General features: G+C 36.9%; 1 protein-coding gene across 2 annotated transcripts in view; it reads right to left on the reverse strand.

Annotated features, from left to right (window-relative positions):
* Nucleotides 1-891: 891 nt before the first annotated feature.
* LOC120781556 (dopamine receptor 1) overlaps nt 892-20,130 on the reverse strand; it is a 132,838-nt gene continuing 113,599 nt past the window's right edge. For both annotated transcript variants that reach the window (XM_040113798.1, XM_040113788.1), the window contains exons 5-6: nt 11,999-12,244; nt 892-1,663 (exon numbers count right to left, since the gene is read on the reverse strand). In XM_040113798.1, coding sequence (XP_039969732.1) covers nt 1,126-1,663; nt 11,999-12,244 — 784 coding nt within the window. In that variant the 3' untranslated portion in view covers nt 892-1,125. The remainder of the gene's footprint in view (nt 1,664-11,998; nt 12,245-20,130) is intronic.

Raw genomic sequence — 20,130 nt, forward strand, 5'->3', positions numbered from 1 at the left:
GCAAACGATTGGTTTTTTTTGTAGTCTTATATACAAAAAAGGTGTAGGAAGCATCGGAGACCCTATAAAGTATATATCAATGATCAAGTCCGTCCGTATGCTCATTTGTCGGAACTGCCGATATCGGACCTCTACAACATATAGCTGCCATAGAAACTGAACGATCGGAATCAAGTTCTTGTATAGAAAACTTTCACATTTGACAATGTATCTTCACACATAGTTACTAAAAGAAATGCACATGTGAAGGGTATATTAGCTTCGATGCAGCCGAAGTTAACGTTTTTCTTGTTTTTGTTATGGTTTCTCAGCCTCTATATATTCTCCGAAGTTCCTTTTTAAAATTAATATCTAAATATTTGAAGTCTCCAGATTTTTCGAGTGTTGCATCTCTTAGGGTAGATGGATCACGGAAGGTTCGCTTGAGTTGAGAAATAGTTACTTTAATGATATTAACCGTCATCTGTTCAGAACGAAAAAGCCATAGACATAATTCTACAGACAAAGCTTCATAGACACAGCTTTCATTTAGTTTGAGGGCGAATAATTTACTTAACAATCCCATTTCGCACGGTCCATAAATTCCATTCTATTAATTCGTTCAATCTTTAGCTTAAACAAACAACACAACCACTTAGATAACTATCATATACATATAGTATTAACTTATTCAAGGTTGTAGTATTCACTACAAGCATACCTAAAAATATACATACGTATATATGCGGTCCATTATGTTTACAAAAGTCTCATTAGCTCTATATTGCTCACCCTGTTTTATTCCTGTTATTATTAACGGTTAAATGGCCTGTAAGTCGGTCGGTCTGTCGGTCACTCACCTTCACAAACGCTATGGCCTTCAGTAGCAAGGCATAAAATTCACTTTCAACACGATTATCTCGCACGATTATGGTGCCACGCACATTTCATCGTCACTGCATGCATCCTCTTCGTAATTCAGCAATTTTAAACTAATTCCGTTTCCATTTCCGTCACAACCGGCAAGGCCTCCACGATGGTCGTGGTTGCCACCGTCACCGAATCTCACGGAATATATGTCGTCGTCAGAGATGCAGCATCCGCACTGGACATGCAGCAAACTAACGCCGAAGCGGTGCGTTTTGGTCAAATCGCAGACACTTGTTCCAGTTCGGCCGACGAGCGTGCTGAATTCATCATAACAACGTTTTTCGCCGCATAATCGGTTACGAAACGGTCGCTGTTGCGCGGATGTATATTGCCAACCTCCTGTCGGCAACACCATGGATTTCGTGTGGTGAGTATGCGCTTGAAGGCGTCACGAAATTCTTTGTTGAATATTGAGTAAATGATGGGATTGAAGGCCGAGTTGGAGTAGCCCAGCCACGAGAGTATTTTAAAGGTCTGTCCCCCAATGCAGGTCTTACAAAAGGCGGCGACAATATTGACACAAAAGAATGGCACCCAACAGATTAGGAAGACGCCCATAATGACACCGACCGTGACGGCGGCCTTGTGATCAGAGACATGATAGGGCGAACTGTGGTGCAGATTGCGCACTTTGAACTTTTTCGGTTGGTTTTTGTTGCGTCGTATGCTCTTATAGCGTTGCTTCTCGGCCACCTCGCCGGGTCGCGTCACCGCTTTGATGGACTTTACATGCTTCTGCGCGTAGCAGTAGAGTCTGAAAAAGGTAATAGAAAATCCAGTTAATGAGTGATGTTTTTTCAAATTCATTAAAGAATATTCATGGAATAGAAACTATACATTTAAGTGTATAATATGTACCAAAACTTTTCATGAATTTATTTCGCTCTGTAAAGAAGCGATGTTCAACGGAATGGCCCTATCTTGGGCAGTTGTGAATTATAAAAAATATAGGTAAACATATGCGCATGCATGAATGTGTGTGTAAATATGTGTTTATTGTTTTCCTACGATTTTAGCCATGTTTTATACATATACATATGTATATATCTTGCGTTAATGATAAAAGCAACAGTTGAAAAGTAGTTTGGTAAAGTCTTTACTGAATAAAAGAGCTTAGAATACGATGCACTCAATAAACGATCGAAACATAGGTAAAGTCCATGAAATGATTCACAATGTGCCAATAATAACGATCTATTCGAAAGTTTTATTCAAACTGAAACAAACGAATTTTTCATAAAAAATAACTAATTGATGATTCCAAAGAGTGTGCGAAGTTGTCTGATCGTAATAAATACGAATTTCAGCGCCACCATTTCTCTCTGGAACCCAATTGACAATCTTCCGAGTGGACCGCATTGGATGAGTCTAAATCGAAGAGTGAAATCCACATCCACCGTTTTCTACTAATCTAGCTTGTAGCGGCTTATTCTTAGCTGTCTAGGTTAAGCTAGGTAAAGTTAAGAGGTCAAGCCTAACATGAATCTCACTTGGAGCGGCGTCAAAAATTCCTCTATAAGTGAAAATAAGACAATCAACAAAGCGCTTTGGGTCTATCGCAAATTCGTTGAAACGCCTACTGTCAGTTTTTGACTACGTCTGCTGGTACAGTGGAGGTAAAACTGCCGCTATGTTTCAACCTCAGTCTTGCAAAAGTTATTGCAGAAGAAAGTGCTTTGGTGTTTCCACCTCACTCTCCTCCATACATACAACATTCTTCCACTGTGTGCGGGGCAAGGATGCTCCTCTGCCTTGCAGTTACCATCGATTCTCTCTATTTCTAGTGGGAGGGAATAAAATTAACGACAACGAAGATGAAATCGCAGGGTCTGAGGCCTGGTTTAAGGTAAAATGCAAGAGCAATTACTTGCTCTGTTGTGGACTGAACTCTACCTGGTAATGCCGATTGCTGCAGCAAAACCGCACCAATTTCTATTACTTAATTTCCCTACAGGGTCGTAAGTATTTAGGCTTGTATGTCTTGCACGCAGGCGTTGAGTTGGCTGCCGAACCAATAAGCTCTCAGCCATGCACTTACAATGGCGTATTTGTTTTAGTGCGCAAATAGTCGGGTGGCGAGCAAAGGAAATTGCAAATTCTTGCCACCGAAGAGTGGACGTGCCGGCGCGTTCATTTAGGCAACAACCACACCTTTTTCTTGCCAAATTTTAGCACGTCTCACATTGCGATAGGCAATTTGGCCATATTTCACTGCGAAATCCGAATGTTGCCTTTTTCAATTTTCCCTATGCTTCTTGGGAATACTGGAAGGTCAAACCGCTATACCGCCATGCCGCAATTCCGCGAAAAAATTGCGCATTTGTAAGTGGAAGAAAGTCGGAAAAGCTTTCATTGGAGAAGTACGTGCAAGTGTGCTTTGCAACTGCATACGAATCTGCAATTAAAGCATTCGCGTTGTAGCATTACGGTGTAAGTTGCACCGTGAGGTGTGGCAAATGGCTCTTTGTCTTGTTAGTGCATGGCATTAGGCAATTTGCAAAGACTCCTAAAAGCAGGTGTGTGTGTTCAAACACTAAAGTAATAAGGGCTTTCGCCGCCACTGCACATGCATCCGAAGAGCTCTCACTCACACAAACAGAAGTGCTTGCGTGAACGTTTTCAGAGAGTGAAAGTGAGACAGGGGCGGTAATGACAAGAATGGTTGCACCGTTTCATCGCGTAATGGCTTTATGCTCAGCGGCGAGTAAATTAGAAAATAAATAAATAATGACTTTTTCCGACTTCTTCTAGGCTTTGTAATTTTGGCAGAGAAACGAAGTTAAATGGGTCTCAAGTGCAAATTGAAAATTACTGCGGACTATTGCAGTATAAGTGGAACGTTAAAAACATTAAATTGCGAACGTTTGGAGTTTACTCGAAAGAATTAAGAATATGAAATTTGCAATTATTTCAGAGAAGTTCAGTGAGCAAATGCGACTGCACATAAACTTTTCTATTGGCCTTAAAACTGTGCGGGTTTATCACTACTGAGTATTTTGAAGTATGGCCTTATGTGTGCACAATTTTCGATCGATAACTCAAAAACTGAGGGACTTGTTTGCGTATATACAGACAGACGGACAGATACACATGGCTAAATCGGCTAGTTCGTCGTGCTGATCATTATAATGATTATTTAATGTTGTTTTATTGTTACGCGCCTGACAAAATATTTTACTGTTGCATACGGTAGATTAATTGATTTTAGATTAATATTATTTATTAGATACATATTCGGTTCTCAAGCTGTCTCAAGCGTATTAAGAGTTTATTCCTTTGATAGAAATTAAATATAGTTAGACTTTATTATATCCTCTGTACCACCCTGTTCCTTTGATGAAGTTCGGCAATCAAAACGTTTTATTTGTGCGATTTCCGAGATATTGTCAAGAAGCCCTCGACCGATCGTATTTGTGTTTTCATAGAAGATGGTGTATAGTCCCTCTTTTTCTAAATATTTATTGTATTTCCAGTCTGATAGCGTGTCTGCCAATTAAACCGTTATCTTTTAGCACTCCTACGAGAGTTTTTATCTCATTCCCTTCGAGTTTTAATAGTCGTGTACGGTCCACATTCTATTCATGTCACGTTTGCCTGCTTGTTGGGCAAGATAGGAATTGACTCCACTGAGACTCAGCTGTACACTACATAACATGTTGACCATTTCAATGTCTATCAATTGCCAGAGTAAGCATCTACATACATTAAATATCTACAAAGTGTAGAGTGTACCTGTAGAGAAGATAATATTTAATTGCACTGTGTCCCCGCCTACCGGACCCTATCCCACACTTTTCGGGAAGGAAACACAATATTGTGGAGATGAATTTAAGTTTAATTCTACAGAAAGCTCAAAATCCATGATATAAAGAAGAAATCGAAACTTATTAAATATCTGATGCCATGTTGTGTCTTAGAATGCCCCATATTACAGAAGGCTAATGGCAGAATTCCATCCCATTTTATAATCGAAAAATGTGTATTAATTTTTATGTCTTTAATAGAAAGGTAATTTAAATTGATTAAAACTCGAATAATTTTTTGTGAATTTCCCCCACACACACGGATGTCGCAAAAAAGTACAATGGGAATTTACAAAACTTTTTTCAGCCCTTATTGAGAGACCCACAGACGAATCGCTTTTTATGAAATTCAAGGTAAGGCCCTAAACGCTATTCAGCTGATGAACACAAAAGTTTCAAATGGCAGATTCCAATGAAAAATGCACAAAGGAATTTTTTCAAACTTTCGCCATAAAAAATTATGAAAAATGCATATTTGGTAACCACAGCAAACTGGCAACAAAGTTCCAAAACAACAAACTATTCACATGCAGCAGCGAGAAGCGCCAACAGCAAACAACGGTGAGTCCAAGCTGCAGAGCCAAAAAAGTTGCGTGAATACAGCAATGTTTATTAAAGTCCCAGTCATATGAAATCAATTTTATAGGCAAATGTTGCAAAATATTTGACGCGGCGATCAGTAGATTGAGAAATAAACGGGAAAAAGTGCAAATAAATAAAGTTGGAAGTTGGTTTCCAACATATTTAGTGGAAAGGTGAATCGGAAAATATTCAAAACTTCATGCAATGTGGCGAAACAAAAAAGTTACCGATAAATTGTTTCAATAAATATGAAAATTTAAATATTTCTAGGCGAAAAGGTGTTAAAGCATGCATAGTATGTGGCAGTTGCAAGAGCAAACAAGAACTTTTCACGGTTGAATGCAGTGTTATGTACTCACAGAATTAAATAAAACCAAACAGAATTTCGCTCAGAATGCGCAAGCGAAATAATAAAAAACCTTAATGGCGCACTAAAGGAAATGAGTGCATAAAAAGTGCGGAAGTTGGCGCCGGTCGACGAGAAGGAAATCACGGAGGAGGCATAGCGCGCCACACATAATAAAAAAGCAACAAATATAATAAGAATACAAAAAAAGTAGAAAAAAGAGCAACCAAAAGTAGTTTTGTTTACTACTCAGTTATTGCCAAGCACTACGATTGCTCTACGGGCGGGCGACCCTTGGTGAATATTGCAGTCGCTCTCACATAAAATAAAAATATAGATGTGTGTCGTTATTGTATATTTTATATGTAATGCGTGCGGAGCCTCAAGACAAAGCAGAAAGCACTAAAAAGCTTATACTACTATTTATTGCGCGCTGCAACATGTGTTTCCCGTATAGTGTGTGCCGTAAATGGGTGCACATGTCGTATAAGTAACGAGTGCCTTGCCATATGCTGAGGAATAGTGCCTGCGAACATACTGCAGCACTTAGGGTATTCAGCTTAATTTAGGCGTACGCACACCTATTTGGGCATGTAGCAAGATGATGTATAATAATCGACATGTCATTACCAACAACAACAGTAACAACAAAGTGAGCAAGCATAAGAGTATAAATATTCACAGCGTATTTAGGCTTAGCCTAAACTGGCGGTTATAAAAACGTATGTATATACATATAGTATATGCTTCTGTATTCCAAGAAAGAAAGAAATTCTAAACAATGCTTAGGCATTGGGACAAATTGGTAAGCAAATATATATTTCCTAGAGGTTAAAATAGTGAGTTAAATCTGTTTAACTGGACTCCGGAATATTCTTAATATATTCTTGAGATGTGTAGTGGTATTGAGGGAGTGAATAGTTTTTCAGTTCTCGACTTAGCAATATTTTAATGGTTTTATATTCACTGATGCAGCATAGCAGTTTTTTTGAAAACGAAAATCGGATTCAGTAGTTCGTTATTCTTCGATACTATGATTTGCAAACGTTATTCCGATGTAAGTATGTTCACTATGAAATGGCAAACAAACTGATTATCAATCAAGGAACAGCTGCGTAAAAGACTTAGTGGGACAGAAGTGTTGCCTCGTTGCAACCAAATGACTGAAAAACTACATTGAACATTAACTTGAAACATGAAGATTATTTTGTTAAATATAGTGTTTTTATATAGTTTAATATCATGGTGGATTTTAGTATCAAATCCTACTAAATTGAAAAAAAAAAACACACACACATTATAAATCGTAGACGTGCTGGTGACATACTTTTTTGCAATGTATAATACTGTAGTCAGTTCGTGTATTGAATAGAAAAATTTTACAAAGCAAAACGATGTGCACCAAGTTTTGAGAATCTTTCGAGAACTTCTTCTGCGTGTGCAGCAACGCTGGGCCTTTCAATCTACCTTGAAGCATGTTCATCCTCAGCCACGTTTTCATTCGAATTGACGAAAAACAGCGTTCAAAGCTCGCATTCGTCACAGGAAGTGTGCGGAATAAGCCAGAAAAAACTATAATTTATGGGGTATACAAGGGTCTACATCGCAGTTCTTCAACGTTTCCAATGTCGTAGTCGGTAACTTGTTGTCTTTTGACTTTTGCTTCTGCCTCCAATGCCACTGCCAGCGTTCAAGTTCATCTTCGAGCCTCAAACGTCGCACGACGTTGTCATTATCCAAAAGGCCTTTGAATCTATCCATAAAGCAGTTAATAAGGTTTTCTATTTCTTATGTTTTTTCTGGAAGCAATAAACTCAAATCCATCCAATACTTCCCTTTACTTCAAGCAGCGTATCTATCATATTTGGCGCTTTTGCCAGATCGATCGATTCTTTCTGAAGAATCACACAGAGGGAATGATTTAGAGATAGAATAAGACATAGGCAAAAAATCCCAATTATAAATTAAAATTTGCACACGGATGCGATGAGTATCGTTGCTTTTCCCGTTGTTTCCTTATTTTTCCAGTTACAAAATTTTGTCAGAGCTTTGACGACCAACAACAATTTTGCGGCAAATTGTGGATCGTGCGTTGAGCCCATTTTGTTTCACATAAGTTGTTCGCTAAGTATTTTTTACAAATTTTCAAGTGTGTCGACCACTTATAGTATTGGATACCATCTCGATTAATCATATCTTAATAAATTTGGAAATACTCCTGTTCAATTTGTGGGAATAACAGGGAGTTACTGCAGCATTTTTCGCTTCTTTTCTTATTTCGTTGACTGCTCCGAATGTCAGATCACAGATGAAGCTGAATGTAGCATATAATTCAAGTCCTCTGTCAAGCCACGTCGTTTGAAATTAGTAAAATTATTAATGTAACTCATTTTCCCTCTGAATCCGTCACTGCTGTTAATGTACTTGTTCCTCAAGAAAAATATAGAATGTTGAATATTAATATAGCTGGCTCAATGATAAGAAGTGAACATGATCCGTGATCCAATGTTCTACTACAACCGAATGCAGCAACTTTATGCGAATAAATTCATTTTGAGAAATCAGCAAAACTCATTCTTATGGAAAATATCTGCTGTTCACTTGACAAACATGGCAGAGAGGCTGTCGTTTTGTATGGTCTGTAAAAAATACAACTTCGGAAAATATTTGTATCATTTCACGCCGGGTTTAAGCCTTCAATCATTCCCGTTTCTACATAGATAGTCGGTGAAATTTATTCCATGCGCCAAAATATTGAAACCAAAACTCTATCTTCTAACTGTTTCGGCTTTCTACGCGTTGATTTCGAAACTATAGCGGCAATCGGTTGACTTTACATTGAACTCTCATGTCCAAATATCTTCCGTTTTCAGCGCTTAAATAAATAATTGCTTTGCTTGACACAGTGCCCGGATAAGTAGTAAAATGAAATAGTAATCTTTCATTACTACTCAAAATGCCTTTTTATTAAATTCCTTGTTAACCGATACTTTCACTAAAATTATGCTAATTTCACGGATCAATGTCTGACAGCTAAAGAATTGACTTAGTTATTTTTAGACGGTTAGTTTTATCAACAAAAGAAATGGATTAATTCTAGCAGTGCCACTTTATAGAAACCATACGAGCGATACTAATTTGGAAATCATATTGTCATGAAAGACTAGTCGCATTGTCGGTAAAGTTTTCAAGCATAGTAAAGAGAAATACAAACAGATAACGGAAGAATATCTCCCTTACTTACTTACTACTAAAGTATACTGTAGAATACATATCGGGACTTTCATGCCTAGAATTTATCTATGCATGTGTGTAGCAAAGTGTTTACTGCGCGTTTGATTTTCCTTTTCGCATTTAATGAGCCCACAATAAGGCTCGCGTAACTCGTGAGCAGCAAGCGCTATTAAGAGCCGCTGGATATACCACACATACATATGTATGCATATATGAACGTATAAAAGATATACATAACAGCATGACCAGCAGATCGTCGCATTTAATTTTGTTGCTGCTGCACATGTGTGCGTGTGTGTGAGAGCGCCTCGATAAAGCTGTCACAACAAATTACGTAATGAATATCCTTTTATCGTTATAATTTGTTCATTATTATTAGGCCAAAGAGTGTGGAATCTGGCTTTATTGCGTCTCACTACAACTTTATGTCCCCTTGAGCGTTTGTGTGCCCATATGTGTACTCAGGTATTGCATTTGTATTTAAAATGATTGAGTATAATCTCAGCGTAAAACCATCAATATTTGCGTACATATACATAAGCAAGTCGAAATAAAATGATGGATGGATGTGTTGACGACAATAAGCTAATTTAAGTATAAACTTTTCAACAAATTCGAATTTATTTAACTAGGTAGGTGATGTTTTTCTATGCGTCATTGCTTAAGAATTTAAATTAATTTTGCATCTCTTGCAGCTCAAAATGATGGATGACAGCCAATGTTCAATAAATGAAATTATTCGTTAAAGATTTCCAACATCGAATACATTCATTTTTGGAGTAAAGTTCTTTTAAAGAGACATGGTATACTGGCAGAGCAGTAAGCCAAGTTTGTGTCTGGAGGACGTTTTCAAATAAATAATAACTGCTAGTTTAATTTCAGTGATGACATTTATTCAAGACGACATTATTGAAGGTGTTGTTTTTAATACTCTTAACCAGTAAAGACCCCTTCGTCGTGATTTTGTTAGCTTGTAGCATTAAAATGATGGTCTGCTGATAGGAGATAGCTTTTTATCTTTATATGAGCTCTTGGTCTATAGGAAATGCCAATAATAATAATACAAAATGGAAATACAATATACATAATAATAACAAATTTTTTTTCTCGACTATAATTAAAATCACGTTTTAAGATAAGTTCTAAAAATGTAAAAGTAATGACATATGCGACGTAATTGAGTCTAAAGGGTCATAATAAGTGTCAGATAAGCTTTGTCCCAATAAGGTTTGCTGAACATCTCATGTCGTGCATTTCCCTATAACTAGAGAGTATAGGTATATTTGTAAATGACTAGTTTATGGGAGGAGTGTAACCAACAATTCCTTTGGTAATATTTTAAGGGAAAATATAGGGAGGGTGAGTGTCTGACCAAGTATATAGGCCTTTAGGAGACCCATTGTAAAACCACTGAGAGTAAAATAACTTTATTTTGTCTTCTGTAAACCACTCTGTGTTCCCGATGGCGTTTATATAAACAAAATTTAATTTGTGCAACCTCTGCTTGTTGAGTCAGTTAGGGAGTGACTATATTTATGACATATTCGTCGATTAAATATCTACTTGTAGCCAGAGGCATATACATATGTACATTTCTTCTTTAAAGAAGTTGAGGGGTGGTGCCTGCTCTGGCTTGTTTATTTGCCTCACAGTTACCAGCAATAAAAACACAATGGTGCTCAGAAACTAATTGCAGGTTTATCATAAAATAATATGTTACCAAGAGAGAAAGATATTATTTCCCTATGTTTGGTGCAATCTTGAAGACTTTAGTGTTTTCAAAACCGCTTGGCTATCTTTATGTGTAAATATATTTCTTGCTGTGAGCCTTAATTGCTGTCATGTCCGTTTGGAAAACAATGCAGCGGTCTGATGGCTGGAAGCTGACTCTAGTATCTTATTTTGTTGAACAGGCACCACGTCCCACACGATTATATAGTTTTGACCCTTCCGTACAGATACTTATCCACCTCATCCCTATCCCACTCTAATTTGAAGGGAAGTTAGATAATGCAAAATGACATTTAGCCCCAAAAACCGGTATCTAGCATCTATTTGACGCCTATAAAGCCAATGAATTAAACGTTCAACCATTCAGCTTTATTTTACTTTAACTTCTGACCCCTTATATTATATTTTCTCTATCGCTGTTAAATGTGCCATGAAATACTTTAGCAATAAATATGGGATGAAGCAACCGCCTTTACTACGCATTATTTAAATACTAAATGATCATTGAGAAGGAAAATAATACTAATTTAATTATTGCAAAATAATTCATTGACAACCCACGACAAATCACTGTGTTCTTTTTAGTGCAGTAAAAACTTTTTATATAGTCCGACTTCAATATGAACTCGTTCAACTTACGTTCCGAAGACAGGTTATTAAATAATTAATTTACTATATTTTTAACTATGGTTATAGGAGATCCTTATAGCCGATGGAGATTATTTCTGATTTTATATATTTAACTGATTGATTTGTGATATGTGAAATATCAAAAGTATTGGCTGTTAGAACATAATCTTTGTGCTCGGCTGACAAGAGACACACAAGAGGCACGATTAAGTACAAGAAGCTCTCAAAGCTGCTTTAAAGTAGACTACAGTTGTTATTTTTTAACGCTATTATATGAGATTAGTGTGACTGTGTTAGGTCAGTGCGTGTAGGGGTTGCTATAGAAACCTCAGTAAGTATGTCCGGAAGCAAATATGTCACTATCAGATGTCGAAATAGTTTGAAATACTATAACCTTCAGTAAAGAGCGAAAAAAGTTATTAAGGAATTGGTATTAACAGAAAATGGACAGTCTTCTTGTACTTAATCGTCAATGAAATTCAACCTACTCAACTCACTCATAGTGGAGTAATAATGGTCATCCATCTTGTCGTCACACCCAAATTGCATTGTTCAATTAATTCAAAGTTTTGTGTGATGGAAACAATTTATGGGGGACGGTAAGAGAGGAAGCAGAGGCATATCGTAGCCTAGAAACCAAATGAACGTCCTAAAGAAAATAAAAAATCTCGCTAACAAGTTGCCCAAGCTCTGTTAACCACTTCATTCGGTTACCTCCAAAGTAAAAATCGAAAATAACATTTATACGTATGTGTGTACTTACCTACAGTAGATGCCAATCATGACCAGGCATGGGAAGTAGAAACTGATACAACTAGATACGACCGCATAGGTGGGCGTCAGGTCCAGCGCACACGTGGGATACCGTTTTCCATTGTCTTCTACGATTAACGGCTGCTCCGGTCGATGCAGACCCAACGAGATTGGCACAAACGAGACAAATCCGGCCAGCAGCCAAATGGCAGCGATTGTAATGACTGCGACACGTCGTGTCACCCAGCGACCATACCTGCAAAGGCACACGAAAGATAAGGAAAAAGAGAATGAGTTAGCAGATAAACAGAACAGAAGGGCATGCAATGCGGTCAGTAAGAGGGGACTTTTACTAAGTAGGTAAATCAAGTGACTGCTAAAACCCGAGTGCGCGTGTATGTGAGTTTCGATTTTTTTTGCGTTGCTGAGCTCTGTTCACACATTGTGGCATTCGGCATGCTGCTGAAAATTGTGTGTCCATGCGTAATTGTCGTGACAGTGAAAGGTCCGACTGATGACATTGCGGTCGTCGTGGTGCTTCTTGCTGCATTGCTGTTTTGTCTTTGTTAGCTGCGGGTTTGCGGATGACAATGCTTTTTGCGCTGTAACCACACGTTCTGATTGGAAAATAGCAATTTTCTAAGCGCACATGTGAATTTTTCATTCAGTCTGTTATTGAAACATTGTCTGATGACCTCCGCAACTGCAACTGGCAGCCGCTGTCGGCGAGTTCTAACCAAAAATATATAATGCTTATCTAACGAGTTTTATTACTTAGTTAAAAAAAACTTTGTCAGTTTACATACATACTATTAGAAATATTTGTCAATGAATAGTTTTTGAATATTCCGTTTGGCGTAATTTAGAATGAAATGTCTAGCTAAGGTTAACTGGCGTGAAATACATCGCCAATAGACCCTGCTATTTACGGATAGCCAGGCGGCGCTCCTGGCCTTGTCTTCACCCATGACAGACTCCAGCATAGTACACAACTGCAAGAGAGCACTAAGCTCAATAAAAGACAAGCTCCAACTAAACTTAATCTGGGTTCCCGGCCACAGGAACATTTTCGGTAACGAAAAAGCAGACGAGTTGGCAAAGGCAGGAGCTTTTCTCAATGAATCCGAGGCGGAGATAATACCAAGTCCGCTTGGATCAATCAAAGGATATTGATCTCTCCTTTCCAATTTCAACAAATTGCAAATAACAGGTGGAAAAACATCACAAAATGCGTCATAACTAAACAATTATGGCCAACAAATGACAGGAAAAGAGAAGGTGAAACGTAATAGCAGATACAGGAGGTTCTACGAACAGTGCATCAAAATGGCACATCAAGTGTTAATTGAGCCCGATAGGGTTGCACTCTACCTACCTACCAAGACCCTGCTAAGAGTATCGAAGATGAAGAATTTCACAAATACTTATATGTACTTTTTTGGACGAAATTTTGTAATATTGAATTTATATTATATGCAATTTTCCTGATGCTTAAATAGTGCATTCCCCTTCATAAGAAGGATTTCTTAAGCATGACTCTGAAAAAAAAAAGAACGTCATACGGTGGCGATGTCTTTAAAAAGTAAAATTAACCATATTGAAATTAATTTTTGTATACTCTTGTAATATATGACTACAGAGTATAATAGTTTTGCTCACCTACCGGTTGTTTATATGACTTAAAACTAATCCAGATAGATATATATGTATAATGATCGGGATGATGAGACCAGATGAATTCTGAGTGACTATCTGTTTGTCCGCCTTTTTTCAGTGCTTCCGTTCAAGCTTTCAGTTTGAGTAAAAATTAAGATATCGTAATAAAAACCAATCTTCTTCTTCTTTATTGGCGTAGACAGCGCTTACGCGTTTAGTCGAGTTAACAACAGCGCGCTAGTCGTTATTTATCGCCAATTGGCGATTCCAAGTGTCACGTCCTTCTCCAACGAGTGTGTTTTCATCCATTCGGACGACATGACCTAGCGAGCGAAGCTGCTTAATTCGCTCAACAATGTCAATGTTGTCGTATATCACATGCGGTCGTTCCATTGACTGCGGTATTGATCGTTGCCAAGACGCAAAGGACCACTTCCGCAGAGCCTTTCTCTCGAAAACTCGTAACGCCGGCTCTTTAGATGTTGGTATCGAATTGTTCGAAGAGGTCCTTCCCGATCCGGACGGAGAAAAATTAAACCCGATACACATGTTTATTGGCAAAAATGAAAAGATGGCCGTATTCGCACCATTGCCACGCCCACAAAACGATATTAATCGGAAATTAATGCAAACAAATTTTAATTTAGTATAACGAATCGCATTAACGAGGGGCAGCTGTAGTTTCAAAGTTTTTAAAAAGTGTACATAGGCCCGTCCTCTAATAGGTTTAATACATATACCTCGCAAAACATTCAAGATTTTTCACCCAAATTTGGAAAAATATGTGAAATCTGATAATAACCACGCCCACTTCTATATTATGGTTTCATTAAAGACTACTAAAAGGGCTATAATGCAAGACTTAAATCCGTCAGAGACATAAAATCTTACGCTTAGGATGCTACAAAAGTACTTGGGTGACATCATATAGCTCCGTACTTAACTAAGCTCATAGATACCGGTTATGTGAACCCCGGAGCCTCTTCATGACTGTTGTTACCGAAGTATGTATAGCCAAAATTAAAGAATTATCTTACTTAAATTTAGTAGCCGTGTTTTCCCCTTAATAGAGCATCTTCGTGCCTAAAATGGATTAAATCTTGGGAAAAGGGGGCATAGTCCTCATACAACTAATATCAGCATTTTCAAACATCTGGTTGACTTTATTTCTTTCATGTTATTGATGGTATGTGAGGCACCTTAATCAAAATCGGAGAGCATCTGTTTCTGTAGCATTATGTAGTAATCCAGTAATTCCAGTTTTTCTATAAGTCTTGTTAAATTCGTTGCAATCAGTGCTGGCCATGGAAATAATTTCATATAAGTATTTGACTGATGGGTCAATAGTCCAAAGAGCTTTCATTGTAGAACACACCAAACTTTCATGGAAAACGTCAAATGGCAAATGTCTCAGTTCGATGCGCCAGAGGTAAGAAACATTAATAACAACCCTTGCACAATCCTTTATCAAAATAAATACGTCATTTAAATTCATTCTGAACTGGATCCCTTTCAACTAATTTTTTGCGGGTTCGTTTCGGCTCAAAATAATTGAGCAGATTTTTTTTCTTTTTGTTGGTGGTAATTTGGCTTTGTGTCCTTTGAGTTTAATGATGCACATAATGCTAATGAAAATGAGTTTGTCGGTTGTCTGCTGAGGAGATAGAAGGAGCGCTTTCATGTAGAACGAAACAAAAACCGAGACAAACAACAACACAAAATCAGCTTTCGCACAAAAAATAGTAAAAGGAATGAGAAATGAACAAGCTCATCTTATATTTGTTTTCGTCCTTTTTTACTTTTTTTCTCCCTACAGACGACTTTAAGTCAGCAGACCTTTATGAGGCCGTAATTTGTATGCTTAGGGAGACATGAGTGTGGAATAATAATTTCGGGCTTATTACAGTTAAATTCAGTACGTGAAGAGCAGAAGAACGCTTTATAAACAATTTTCTTAGTAAAATGTGTGTGTAATTTACTAAGTTTGAAGACATAAATACAACAATTGGAATTTTTTTAAGTGATCATGGCAACAGTTTGGCATATTAATTCCTGAACATTTAATTAAAGTTAATGCTAGATTCTAGTTCGAAAAATATCTTTCAATAAGTAATATGCTTGTTTAACCAGTAAAGATCGATACGGTCACAAGTACTAATAGAACCATATTTTGAAAAAAAATCATAAACTTTCCCAAGATTAATAATAAAATAAAAACCAGTAAGGAAGGGCTAAGTAGGGTGTAATCGAATATTTTACACTCTTTCAACTTGCAAGGATTAAAGTCGATTTTATCTATTTTTGCAAATACCATTTACTATTAACATACCATTTACCAAAAAACATGTTTGCTGAGTTTCATAAAGTACCTCACATACAATCACCAATCATATGGAGTAAAGCCAGCTGGATGTTATATGTTTTTTATATGGGGGTTAGGTTAAGTTGTCGCCTAATTTTATTCATTGCAGGCACAAAGATGCACTGTTATCAGTAAAACAAGCTCTCCAATTTTCATTGAAACATTGAAACCGTGTAAAGTCATCCGGAAGTTTGAAAATCTATATTTTAGGTATATGGGATCTAAGGGCAGTATTGACCCGATCCGACTCATATTTGGGAAGGATTCTATCTGAGTTTCAATTCTATATTTCTTACATTTACCGATATTTTCGGTCAAAAGTCAAATATATATACTGGGGTCCACATATTCGGTACCTAAGAGCTTGAACAGTTTTAGTTGTATTTCGGTAATTTTTGGTCATAAGGAGTCATAATTAATAAGAATTAATATCTCGTAAACGCTTAACTTAATCGAAAAATCATAGGAGACCATTTTCATAGAGCAGCAAATTTAATACAAAATTATGAGTTTCATCATTCATAATAATTTTTTTTTCATTGAGTTATAAAATTCATAAGAAATAAAAAATTTTCCCAAAAATAATCAAATTTTAACTGTTAATATCTTTTAAACGTTTGGGTTTACGAAAAAATCATAATAGACCTTTTTTGTAGAGCATTCAATTTCCTACAAAATCTAAGGAACGGGATATTTTTTCAAGTAGTTGGAAGCGAGATATAAATTTTTCTATCTGATAATAAGAAAAAATAGAAAACTGTATGTAGGAGGACCTTCCCGTTACAATTAAAAACCCATGTTTGGAGAGGCTTTCTTAGAGGTGTCTAGGAACCTATTTTTCCGAGTACGAAACGAAAAAAAAAAAATTTTTTTTCAATCACTCTAATACAGCCGGATATGAGTAATTCAACTCATCATGGTGATGGATTACCGACTTTTCCCTTTGGGTGTTACAAACATATAGATCGGTAGAATTTTGTTATTATCTGTTACCTTTGGCCTCCACTGCGTTCAAAGTTTTCCCTGCTCATAAAAGCAATACGGATTTTGGATTCACGGGGCTTTTATAGATTTTACTTTGTTTTCGTAAACATTTTGATTACGGAAAGCATCCTTGAAAGAGTTCTTCGGGGTGGTTTTTTATTATAATAATATGAATATGTTCATTTCAAGCCACTATGGCACTACATATTTAGTTTGGAGCAATTTTTCCATGAAAAAACGTTTAAGGAGTTGGGCATAAATACATTGACAAATGCAGTATGGACAATTTGCCGACACGCATTAAGGTTAATAGGAGGAATTTGTTCAGCAAATTATGCGACTATGTGAAAACGAGGTTATCCAATTGAACAGGCTATGAAATTCAGAGATGCGCTTTGCGACGGATATAGGCAGTTTCTTATTTGTTAAAATTGATTTTGTTGTTTTTATTTTGGGCTGTGAGTCCGAGGGTCAAAATTGAAGTGGGAGTTTTACTAAGAAATGTGCTGAGTACGGCAGCAGTTGCCATTTGAGGCGAATCGAAGAACACAACATATACTCAAACAGTGTTGCTCAGGAAAAGTATTGATTTGAAGCAAGCCTGCATACAAATCGTACACGGCAGCTGGTTTGTAAGCACGCATAAAAGTTAGGCTCATATTGCATATATTAGCATACTTTTACGCGCGCAAATATATTATTTCAGTGCTCGCCGTAGTCAGTCGTACACGCATAAGTTCAGCGTAAATGAAAACCAACAGAGCAAAAACAAATAAATATATGAGTCCCTGTAAGCATGTGAGCGTTTAATTTATGTTCACGCTTATGCGCATATTTAAGTATGCCCTACTGCTTATGTTGCCAGCACAGCTGTTACGCTACAAGACGTACATATATGGCTGCATGCAAACGAGTGTTAGGGAAACCAGCAAATCAAACGGAATAATTCAATTGTGATGCTAGAAAATGGCAAATACAGAGCATGCAAAAATCACCAAAAACAACATTAGCAAGCGTCTTACGATTGCTCCATTGCCTAGAACCGCTCACAAGTTTAGCTACAATCAAAAAACAAACAGTTGTCATTCGCAAAAGCAGTCGCAATCGTATGTTGTCTAAGACGGAAGTTGGCGCAATTGCAACTCCACACGCATAACTCGTACAGGCACACTTACACACACACACACACACTCCTCCAGCAGGTTTCATAAATTGGCAAGCACGCATTACACTTCCAATTCAAATTTCATTATTTCGTTACTTCTTTTCCTGTGGCAACAACCCCACTTATGGTCTTTATGTGTATTTGAATTTTGACTTTTCCTATTCTTCCTTTCTACATTCTGTGTGCGTACACACTTACATATTCACTTTATATTCATTTTACAGCAAAAATGCTTGTTATTTTGTTTCACTTGCGAAATGAGTAACTTCACATGTCTGTTGAATATTTTTCGAGAATGTCAAGTTCCCATTTAGACAGACGCTGTCTTAGTCTGCGGAGCATTAGCATACACTGTGCCTGCAATTGCGGTTGGAAATTTGCATATTTTGAGGCGCATTTTTCAAAAACGTTAATTCGATGAAATAATGCAATAGAATTTTTCTTTCTTCTCGAATTTAATTTAATTTCCCACAAAAGAAAAACTACAAAAATAATTGCATAAATTATACAGAGTGGTGTATAAGATTCGTGTGCTATTGATTTCTATTCACAAAATATTTAACTTTTTAGTTGTTTGTGATATTATTTTAATTGAATTTTTAAACCTGTTTACATTGCATTGACGAATAAGTGAATATTGTTAGGCTGCGCATACAGTAGATCGGACATTTTTCTTATCTTTTAGTATCTTTTTATACTCTCGCAACATATTGCATCAGCGAGTATTATATTTTTGTTCACATAATTGTTGTTTGCTTCATCTTAAACTAATTGAGTTAACAATGGAGTCATATGCATATAAATGAATAGCAAGACGACACGAGTTGAATTTCGAGTGACTATTCATCCGTCTATCAGTTCAAATGATAACTTATGTAAACATTGAGTTATCCTGATGAAACTTTGTATTGGACTATTTTCTTCCGCCGCGACTGTACTTCGGAGCGTGAGCGCACCGACTGTCTTCGGTAGAGGCGTTCCTAGTTCAGGACAAACATTTCGTGTGACGTGTTTCTGTGAGTGGTGCAAACCTAAAATGCAGCGTTCGTTAGATCAGAGGTACGCGATTGAATTCTGTGTGAAACTCGGTAAATCTGCGACAGAGACGTTTGATATGATCAAGCAGGCTTACCCAGATGTTGATTTAGCAAGAAGTGGTGTGTTTCGGTGGAACTAGGCTTTTTTGGAGGGCAGGGATGAGGTCGCTGATGAAGACCGGAAGAATGAGGAAATCCAAAGTGAAAACGATACTTATTGTTTTTTTTTTGACACTAAGGCATCGTCAACCATGAATTTGTTCTTCCTGGATTTCTACTAATGGTACTTTGGAACTGTAAATTCATTTAAGTTCAAGTGCCCTTTGATTTTTCATTAGTCGTACTTCTGGTTTACTGACATTTAAGTTTTCAAAAGATTTCGAAACAGATTTTGAAACAAGCATAATGGAAGTGAATATTTTAGAATATATGTATGTATTTGAAATGTATCAGTAATCATTTTCCAAAGTCTATACCATAGGTTGACAAAAGCTAAATTTTTATTAATTTCTTACTTACTTCAATTAGTAAATTCATCCCATGGTGATAGAAGAAAAAATATAATGGCTACTCCATTTTGTTCTCCTGATGAAATTCGACTGATAGTTGAATTTCCTCTATACAAAGGCTTCATTCACTTAGAAGATTTTCTACAGCTTTCTATCACGTTTTTCTTCTTGTTCACAAAGACAGGAATTGTGGCCAACGAGATTCAGGATATAATAACTGTAAAATGTTTGTCGGTAAAAAGTCTAAAGTGGGCGGAGGAATATAAAGTATATTCCCTCTTTATCGGAGTCTAATAGTAGGGTGGTATCTGCTCTTGCTAGTTAATGCACTTTACAAATGTCAGAAAAATTACAGGTACCTCTTCTTCTTCTTTACATTGGCATAGACACCGCTTACGCGATTATAGCTGAGTTAACAACAGCGCGCCA

The sequence above is a fragment of the Bactrocera tryoni genome, chromosome 1, assembly GCF_016617805.1.
Source record: "Bactrocera tryoni isolate S06 chromosome 1, CSIRO_BtryS06_freeze2, whole genome shotgun sequence".
Lineage (NCBI taxonomy): Eukaryota > Metazoa > Arthropoda > Insecta > Diptera > Tephritidae > Bactrocera > Bactrocera tryoni.